The sequence below is a fragment of the Cucumis melo genome, chromosome 12 (assembly GCF_025177605.1).
Source record: "Cucumis melo cultivar AY chromosome 12, USDA_Cmelo_AY_1.0, whole genome shotgun sequence".
Classification (NCBI taxonomy): domain Eukaryota; kingdom Viridiplantae; phylum Streptophyta; class Magnoliopsida; order Cucurbitales; family Cucurbitaceae; genus Cucumis; species Cucumis melo.
The window spans coordinates 26,246,146-26,256,962 of NC_066868.1; the positions used below are offsets into that span (position 1 = coordinate 26,246,146).

Below are 10,817 nucleotides of genomic sequence, written 5' to 3' on the forward strand. Positions count from 1 at the left end.
ATTTATCTACAACAGTAGTTGAGTGTGGGGTCACAAAGAAATTCAACAGAAGCAAGTTGCTTTCATCGATGGGATTATTGCAAAAACTAAAGATAGTGACTTTACTCCAAGACCAACAAAAAAAACCCCTCCAAAATGTTTTCTTTTTCTTTTCCTTTTTCCTTTTTCCCCCATTTTTCTCTTCACTTTTTTAACATACATATATCCCAGAAAAAGAAATCACAAGAAACACTGAAATCTATATCACTTTTTATGATTTGGGTTGTTATTAAAAACTAATAAAGTTCGAGAATCAAATTGAATAATGCTCCATATGAGTGTATCATCACCGCCACCATAAAGTAGAATTTGGAGAAAGTTAAATAAAATGTTAAATTAGGGGATTTGGCAATGATTAGTAATGAAAAGGAATAAGAAATAAAGAAATAAAAAATGCATTGCATTGCATGCAAACATAGCCTATCAAAATCAATAAGCAATGGTCCAGCTTCAGCCTTCAGCAAAAGAGGGTAATGAATGCTAGTTATTTAGAGGACAGGTAAGGTGTGAGTGTGAGATATTCATATTATAGCAGAATCAAAAATAAAAATAATTGACAGTGATGGAACAAGAATAAAGGAATTAATTTTTTATTAATGTCTCATAAATAAATTTTTTTTTTCACCTTCTAGTTACCACTTGTCGAGATGGTGATTAATCAGCCAACTAAAAGGTTTAACTTTCCTCTTTAAAACAGTGTCTCAAATAATATAGCATAGTTTAAGGTATTCATTAGCAAATATGTTGGTTTATGTAGGATATATTCAGTGTGCAATTAAATGTTGCAATTTTATCAGAAGGTTTTTGTGCAAAATTGATAGAGTTGTAGAAAGAAGAACATTAAAGCAAAACTTCTGTTGACATTTGACAAATTATTTTGGTTAATTTATTTATTGATCAAACTTAAATCTGTACAAAACTCAATTAACCTACCTGCTTGACTTGTTTAAATTCTAGGTTAGAAAACTGAGATACAGCAACTATATAATTGAGCTGTTTGAAGATGACAATGAACAATATTGCTTCATCAGAGTTAGAGGGTTTGTGATAATTTCATAGCCAATATATACAAGAATGCTATGTCAATTACAATTAGGAGGGTTTAAACATTTATATACAGCTGAAGCTGGTTACTTATAAGAAGGGATGCTGCGTATGTCAATGAAGCGAACCTCCCCAGGAGCAAAGGAAAGATCATGGTGCCTGAATTCAAGACGAAAAGAAGGTTTGGATTACACAAATGAAAAGAAATCATGCATATGAGAGCATAGCTTCGGAAAAGTAGTTACCTTCGCAAGTCGAGACCGATTAGACCAGCTTGAAGAACTGTCAAATTATCAGAATCTGGGGAGACAATAATGATAGTATCACCTGAGTATTGGGTTTCGAGAATCGACATCAGTTGTGTTACACGAACGAAGACATCAGATACGCTCTCGTTCGGGGTGCCATCATCTATCGGAGGAGGTTTGATACTTGAAGAGATTGTATCTGAAGCATATACCTGTTGTTTTCAAACACATTTCATAAGGGCAATGAAACAACTCACTATCTCTGGACAGAAATTTCAAGCAAAACAGTTGTTAAATTTGCCTAAAAAGGAAGGCCTGTTTATGTTAATAGTTCAAGAAAGAGTTGTCTCATTTCTTGTTCATTCTTTAAAATCCATTCACTTCGAGCAACAAGGGATCTGAGGAAAAGGAAGACTTGCTAAATCAAACAATCATATCAACTGTCAAACTCTTAACAAATGAATGAAAGAAACCATACTTCTGATAAAGAATCCAATCTCTTGCCTTCAAAAGCTCCAAGCCCACGGGCATCAAGAAAACTGTATTCAGGAACTATGTAACTGAAACCAACAGAAGAAATTTGATAAGCCAAAAATTTTCCATTCAATAGATGATGACAATAAGAGAAACAACAGAACCAAACTTTGAGGGAATGAAACGTTCACTTTGCAACACCATACATTTGCTTACTAAATCATAGCAACCGTGAATTGTTATTCTGTCAATGGAATGGCTAAGACCTCGTTTGGTGAGGCTTTTGTATTTAGTATTCTCTTTTTAAAATTTATGTTTGCTTTCTGTATCTGTGCTGTGATTTTAACAATTTTGGAAGGAAGCCTTGAATTCTTAGCCAAATTTTGAAAACAAGTTTTTAAATTTTGACTTGGTTTTTCAGAACGTTGGACAAAATTGAATTAAAAAGAAAAACAAGAATCAAGTAATTACCAAACAACGGCTAAACTAACTATTCATTTCAAGCAAGTCTTGGTTGTAACAGATTTTATTGATGCCTGAAATAAAAGGAGCTTAGAAAACTCTGACCCCAATAGGTGAATTCCAATAAAGCCCTTCAATTAGAAATCAAAGAAGAAAGAACGATTATGTTTACACCAATCCAAAAAACTTCCAAATTTGAAAAAATGTTGACACAAAAAACTTTCTTCCACCAAAGATATCCTCGGTTAGCAAGCTAAAAAGTCCTTTTCCACACCATGGAAAGGATGGTCCACACAAATACATCTAGAATACTGGAAATGTTGTTTGGAAAAACCATGGACCAACCAAAAACATCAAGCAGTCGAGAAACAAAAGAGAAATGTGCAAAGAAACGACAAATGAGGTTTGAATTAGAAAAACACATCAGGATTTTCACACTAAGATGGAGAGAGTGAAATAAGCATTCTCCTTTGTCATCGATAAGCTATAACTGAGGATGATTTGATTAGACATATTATCTTACTGCCATAAAAAAGTATTATCCTAAAGCCAAAGAAAGCCAAAAAAAAAAAAAGAAGAAAGAAAGAAAAAAAGTCTAATTCCATGGTGGCATGAACATCAATGTTGAAGACAGGTAATAGTCGAATAAGTTCCCCAAAATATCAATTGACATACCTTCGATTCACACCATTAACTGAAGCAATAATCTCTGCTGCTTGATAAGCTCGCTGTGTAATAGAGGGCCAAATCCAGCAACCATTTTCACAAGCTCCCATTTCCTTCAACTTAAAAGCTGCTTTAACAGTTTGCTTCTTCCCTTCCTCAGACAATCCACTATCAACAGATGTCTTTGCAACTGGGTTTGTGTTAATTATACCAAAACTATCAAATTCAGACTCCCCTGCCCTCACCAGAAAGTACCTTCTCATCCCCATATCAAACACACATTTGAAACAAATTTGGATGACTATTAGCATCAGAAACGAAAATTTTCTAGTGTATTAACTAGGGGTTCAATCAATACTCGAACCCCTTTTATCATCATCTCCAAAAGCCAAATAAAATGGGGAAAAAAATTCTGGGTTAGTGAAATTACCGATTGACAAGACGAACAGGGGGCATTTGAAACAACCCACGAGCTTCAGCAACCAAATCAGAAGAACAGGGCAGAGTAAAATCGATAAAAGAAGGGGCAAAGACAGAGAGTAGAGTGGTAATCAGATGGCGGCGGTTGAAAGAAGTTCGAAAGCATTCGGAGGGCTTCAATGGGGGCTGCTGAAGCAAGCGTGGGCAAGGAAGGGCTGCGACCGGAACGGAGAACGACGCGTACATTTTAGCCGACGGCTACGGCGGAGGCGGCGGCGTGTTGGGAAAAATTCGTCGATGGAGATTCCTTTGGTCCCAGCCTTATCTTTCATTTTCGTTTAGTGTTCGCAAATGCGAATGCCCACCATCGATTCGTTGACGAAGTTTGATCGATACGATGGATTTTTTTCTTTTTAGAAAATGGAGGATTTTTGTGGGTTTTTCTTTTTCCCTTTTTATTTTATTTGTTATGCTCTTCGGATGGTTGAATTCAACTTTGAAGGTTACACCATTCACCATCTATGCTCATAAAAATACCCAAAACCAACACCAAGTTCGAATGAAATGAAAGTTTCATTAAGAAATTATACACTAACAAAATATACATTAGTTTGAGTTGAGTTCTCTCCGTTATTATAATCAAAGTATATAAAACATCCACCCAATTGAGCTAAGCTCATGCTCGTTTAATCATTTGGTTTTTATTTTGAATGTTTAGTATATATACTCATTTCACCTCTAAATTTTCTTTTTTCTTTTTAATTAAAAACAGTCAAATTGTAAAAACTAGAAAAATTAGTTTTTAGTTTTGGAGTACGAAGAAAAATACAACTTTTTTTTGTAAGAAAATTGAGAAGAAATCAACCTAAATTTTAAAATATCAAAATCAAAATAGTTATCAACTCGGGTCTTAATCTTTTATTTTTTTAAAAAAATAAATTTATTTTCTTTCATAATTTCTTACATTAGTCTATACTATTAACTCTCTTTTTCTAAAAGAAAAAGGCAAAAAGAAAACTATTTTTAATTTTTTTAAAAAAACTGTTCTTAATTTTAAATAACATTATATATAGAGAGAGAGTGAATAGATGTTAAGGTTAATTTTTAAAAACCAAAATGAAATAATTAAATGAATTTTTTATAAGAATAACATAAAATGAGGAAAATTGTTTGGAGAAAATAATTTGGTCAATTATTAAAATCATTAGAAAAAACTTTAATACTTTAATTTGGTCAAAAAAATCAAAATTAACTTTCATCATTGCCTAAAATAATTAAAAGATTTGCTTTTTTTTTTTCTTTTTCCTATTAGAAAAGTCCAATCGGCATGTTTCAAATATAAAAATACGACTAAACGTGTTTGATATATATGTTTTGAATTGTCCTATAAAACAAATAGAAAAAATCATTACTATTATGACATTTAAATTTTCTTTTAATAATACGTACGGTGGTAGAATCGAATCTCTAATGATTAGAGTCCAAAAGTTAATAATTCAAACCCCGTTAAAATTTAATTAGAAAAATTAGATAACTAATTTGATAATGTCTTATTATATACCAATTCTCTTCGTCCAAATCTTTTTTAATAACCTGAGTTTCTGCCACGTAGAAACCCATCAAAATTAAAGTGATCATTTTTATTGAACAATAACCTTCGTCTTTATAATTTATAAATAGATTTGATTTTCAATTCGCTTTGCACGATAAGAAAATTCATTAAAATCTTAGAAGCCTTCCCATGATACAAAATAAATCATTATATTGTAATTTATTATAAATGTGAAAATAAATTATATCTAAATTGTTGTATTCACAAAAGTTTAGAAACCAAAAGTATTTTTTAATCTAACTACTTATTAGAAACTATTTTTATTTAAATGCATCTAGACTACATTCATTTTTTTTTTATCATCGTATAATTTTGTTAATAATAATGCGTAGCTGTTGATGATTTACTTTAATATTTAACAGTATTCTTATGTTTCTCGTTCCCATATAATAAGCAAAATGACTTTTTTTTTTACCTTTTTTTCTTAAACGTTTTTATTATTGTGTTTCACTCTCTTGTTTGAATTCAAACTTTGCCTATTTTTTGTTTTAAATATATATATTTTTAGTCAATCACATAGGCTTTTTTTTTAGGGAACATTGTAAGAACAACAAAAACTACACATAACAGAGGAAACAAAAGTGTGAATATCATTCATAAAAAACATACCGTACAATCTTTCAAAAAAGATGAAGAAGAACATAAGAGTCCAAAAAATGATTCCAAGCAAGAGAAACCGCTATCCTAGCTAGCGAGTGCGCAACCATACAACACTCTCTTTGAAACTTAGAAAACAAGACATATCATAAATTAAATCATTAGCTAACATTATCCAAACATTACAAGAAAGATTCAAGACAATAAATTTGAAGCTATTTTATACACGCTTTCTTAGTACTTATTAATCTTCCGATCAATTTCTCTCTCTCTCTCTCTATGTATATATATGATATCAATACTAGGTGATATTATCATCATTTATCGTTACTATTACCGACACTTAACAATTAGATATTGCTTTTGAGAAACACTTAATAACGTATTTAGTTTACAACCTTAATAATTGAAAAAAAAACATTATTTTTCAACCTCTAATAATTTGAGAAAATAGACCAAATAATTAAATTGCTTTCATACACATTAAATGTGGATAAGATGTTGTAGAAAAGGAAAAAGGCAGAACAATAATAATAATAATCCAACAAAACGAGTGATTCAAAGAGAATTTTGAATATCCCACAAGAAAAGAAAAAGAGACCGAGAGAATATTTGAAATTGAAAAATAAGAAGAAGAAGAAGAAGAAGAAGAAGAAGAAGAAAATGATCATAGTTATTGTTTTTAAACAAAAAGGATCTAGAAGCTTCAAATAATAGTCACAAAAATTAATAATATTTCTTTTCTTATAATTTAAAAATAAAATTGCTACCAAAATGAAAAGAAAATAATAATAATAATAATAATAATAAGACAAATTGAATTTAGAAATTTAATGGAATAATTAAAGAAATACAAAGAATTAGGATATTAAATATTTAACAAAATTAAAAACCTCTCCTTATGTCTGACCGATCACCTTCGGTTTAGTTAGTTTTAATCAGGCAACCTGTTTTTTCAGTCTATCATGTTCACCCTTAATTTATAATACAAAACTCATTTTATTTCGATATCTTTAATACAACGATCTTTACTCACCATTTTGATGTTTTACGATTTTATTTCCGTTTCGTCTTCAATTATTCACCCACTTCCCAACAATCCTCTAATCTCAGTTACGTTTCGAATTTCCAAAACAACTCCGAAATGGTTCAACAAAGGGCTTCGATCAAATCCAATCTACGTAGGCCCGTGACGAAAAGTACAACAAGAACATTTAAACCCAAAAGAGAAAGGAAGTAAAAGGATAATTATTTGATAATAAAAACAAAGGAAAAGATAAGGAAAGAGGAAATAATTGGTCGGTGAGAGACAACGCGGTCGGGACAAAACGACGTCGGTAAAGTCAAACTAGCCAACTGTTTAGTCAACCAACAGGGCTGCAACCAAATCTAGTCTGCCCGTACAAGTCAGCACCCAGGCAGCTCCTTCTTCCCTTCCCCATCTTCCTCTGTACTTCTCATCTTCCACTGCACATAGATATATCTATCTATCTATATATATATACAGAATTCTTTTAACTAAATTCTTTTATACAATATCTATTTTCTGTGCTTTTCATTCCTTGGTATAATTAAATTATTAATTATGCCTAAGCTTGTTGGCCATGGTGGAACTTCTTCTTCTTCTGCTAAACTAGATCGAAAAACTATGGAGAAAAATAGAAGAAGTCATATGAAATCTCTCTGTTCTAACCTTTTTAATCTTGTTCCTCCCTCTCATTTCAAAATCCCTAAGGTTGATCTTTCCCTCTCTGTTAACTTTCTAATCATACTCTCATATTACATAATAAGATTATTATATATCTTAAAATATGAGAACATTAACTCATCTATCTTTTGTAGATAATATGGACCGTCATTTGGTTCCTCGACGTCGTTTTACTTTTCTTTTCAATTTCGTTGCTTTTATCGATCAATAGTCTAAAGTTTTTTCTTTTCTTAAGATTCTTAATAAGAAATAATACTAAAAAAGAGGAAATAAAAAGATCTATGTCATAAAGTTCATTGATAAAAAAAAAAAAAAAAATTGTATATATTAAGAGGTACTAAAACATATACATATAGATATTTTTTAAGTCGATTCATTTTTTTTATTAATGTTGGATGCATATATATGATATAGGCGTGTGGTTTTTTGATTTGTTTGTTTCGCAGGAATTGATATCACAACAAAATCAAATTTGTCATGTAATTGCGTACATAAATGAATTGAAAGAAAGAGTGGAGAATTTGGAAAAAAGGAAACAAGCTTTACGATTACAAACTCATTCTTCACATATTCACGATCAAGCCAATAACAATAATGATGTTACATTGCCTATAATTGAGATAAACGACTTAGGTAATGACATTGTTCACATAATGCTCATTAGTAGCGTCAATAGAAGCTTCATGCTCCACCAAATTATTAGTGTCATTGAAGAGGAAGGTGGCCAAGTCGTCAATGCTGGCTTATCCACAATCGGGAACAAAGTCTTTCACTCACTCCACATTGAAGTAAGTAATAACTGTCTACTTACACTCTAAAAATCATCTCAAACAAACTTTAATTAAGACAACATGTCTCAGTTACGTTTTCTTAATTTTTGCAGGCTAAGATCTCGAGAATTGGAATAGAGACTTCAAGAGTAAAACGACGATTGGTGAATTTGGTATACCAAAATCAAAACTAAATTAAAAAATCCAGAAAGATAAGTATAAGAGAGTTGAAAATGTTAAGATTTTGTTTTTATTTTATGGTGGTCCAATTCGTGAATTGTGGTATAACTTTTTAAGAACAACATATAAATTATTTATTGTTACTATAAATTATATATCATAAAAGGGGGAATAATATTGTCCCCGAATGAGTCGACGACAAGTGTACTTTAGTCTTGTAGCAAGTAAAAGCAAATAATAATTTTTCTATTTTATTTGGCCACAAATTATTAGGGCAAGAAGTCATTTTTTAGTTGTATTGGATATATCGAAACTTTACTAGATTTTGTGAGAGAAGAATAATGGAGAGAGAAACTAAGATTTCGTCGAATAAAAATTTCGATTTGAACACTAAACCTTCTTAAGACCATTTATCCAATTACGATTGATTTGCCACTCCTTTACAGTTGGAGTCGATTTGTGTATTTAAGATGGTGGATAGATGTATTTTCACTCGTTTATCAAATATCCATTCAAAGTATATTGTATATGTAACCGTAATCCAAATATGTTAAATGAACATTGAATATATAGGTCAACATTTCAATGATAAAATTGGCAGCACTTATGTAAATGGACCATTACATAAATGCTAAGATTTCTAGGGACCAATATTACTTAGTTTTTCTTTTTTGAAAATGACATATAAAATCAATATTCTATATGTTTTGAAAATTATACTTTAATTATTCATGTATTTTATGTCATGAACACACACATTATTTTTCAAGTTTATGATGATTATCATCTGAATTTTTAGGTTGAAGTTTGACATAAACAATTTCTAAAATGACACGGTTTAACTTTAAGGTTTTTTTTTTTTTTTTTTTACCATTACTTTTCCTTTGTCATTTAAAACATTTATTATAAAAAGTAATGAAATTTTTAAAAGTTAAAAGATAAATAAAGCAAAGTAGTATTAAAAAAAAAAAAAAAAAAAAGAATCAAAACAAAATTCAATTTTTTAAAATTTAAAATTAAAAATATTGATAAAATATGGACGTTAAAGATGTTGAAATATGATTAGACAAAAAAAGTAAAATTTGTTTCCATTATAATGAATGGTACTTTCACATTTAATGCATGGCATATCAAAAAGCCTTCAGATCGTGAGGGTTGATATACATTTCAATCTCAATCTCATTCTTAGCATCCAATTTTGACACATTGACTTTGTTGGTTAATATGCCATTTTCTAAATGCAAATCAAAAATTTATTGCTTTCTCTATTCTAATATTAAGTTGGTTACTAGAGTCAAAAGAGGTTAAAATAATTTATATTGAACATAAAAACTATATATATATATATATATATATATATATATATATATATATATATATATATATATATATATATATGAGCATTGTAACAAAAATGTGTGAAAATTCAAATACTTACTTCTTGACATTTTGAAACGAGAGATAAACGTATATAATTCGACTATATTCACATCGACACCATTAGTTAATTAAATGGTAATATGATATTATTGAAATACACTAATATAAAGTATATTTTATATATTAAATGCGGTTTGATTTATATAAATTAAGGTAAAGTAGTTGGTGAGATTAAAAGGGAAATTGATGTCTGAATTCATCAATATCCAATAAAGAATATTGTAAGTAGGAGTGTAAATGAGTTGGATTGGGTTGGAAGACATGCTTAACCCAACTCATATTTTTGGGTTGGTTGGGTTGCTAATTCGAATAACCCGAATTAAGTTTCCAACCCAATCCGTAAAATATGGATTAGGTTGTCGGGTTGTATTATTATTATTGTTTTTTCGTTTCTAAATTTCAATGTTTGTAAATGAAAATTATCAATTTATCGTAAATCAAATATGTTTTGCATCAAGTTAAGAAAAAAAAAACTTTCGAAACTCTTGTTTTTTATTAAATAAATAAACAATAATGAAATAATATATATATATATATATATATATATATATATATATATATATTCATTATTATATTAATTCGGGTTGGGTTGATCCGAATTTTTCAACCCTCCAACTCGCAACCCAACCCAACAAAAAAAAACAAAATTTTCAACACAACTCAACCTACGTTTTAAACTAACCATACTCAATTCATATAACATGGGTTCGATAGTCTGGATTACCGGGTTGCTCATGTTATTATTAAACATCTAATTGTAAAAATAACGTTAACGAGAGAGAAAAATTTAATAAGTAAATCACTGCCAGAAGAAAAGGATGGATTCAATGAATTATATATTACACGAAGCTTCTAAAACCAACTAAGAAATATTATGGACAAAACGACATGTCGACTTCGCCAACATATACCTTCATTTCCTCGTCATCCTCCCAATTACTGGTTTTGCTTTATTGCATACAAAATCAACTGAAAGACCTCCCAAACTGTTCAGAATCTCCTTTGATGGTTTTCTTATTTTTATGAAAATTAAGTTTATAAGAACGACGACAACAAAGAAGATAGTTTCGACGAGAAGAATGATCGCGACATCTTCTTCTGAAAAAGGAAAAAAAAAAATAGAAAGAAAGAAACCATGTAAGAAATTAAACTAAACG

General features: G+C 29.9%; 2 protein-coding genes across 2 annotated transcripts; one reads left to right on the plus strand and one right to left on the minus strand.

Annotated features, from left to right (window-relative positions):
• Positions 1–1,043: 1,043 nt before the first annotated feature.
• LOC103483447 (uncharacterized) lies at positions 1,044–3,824 on the minus strand. The gene is made up of 5 exons (XM_008440076.3): positions 3,364–3,824; positions 2,943–3,188; positions 1,810–1,891; positions 1,329–1,543; positions 1,044–1,242 (listed from the first exon to the last, which is right to left on the minus strand). Exons 1-5 carry the CDS (start codon positions 3,597–3,599, stop codon positions 1,170–1,172), a joined length of 852 nt encoding a protein of 283 aa, XP_008438298.2. The 5' UTR covers positions 3,600–3,824; the 3' UTR covers positions 1,044–1,169.
• Positions 3,825–7,110: 3,286 nt separating this feature from the next.
• Positions 7,111–8,599, plus strand: LOC103483440 (transcription factor bHLH168-like). Its single transcript, XM_008440061.3, has 3 exons — positions 7,111–7,297; positions 7,717–8,058; positions 8,154–8,599. The coding sequence occupies exons 1-3, from the start codon at positions 7,148–7,150 to the stop codon at positions 8,232–8,234; spliced, it is 573 nt and encodes a 190-aa protein (XP_008438283.2). The 5' UTR covers positions 7,111–7,147; the 3' UTR covers positions 8,235–8,599.
• Positions 8,600–10,817: the final 2,218 nt, after the last annotated feature.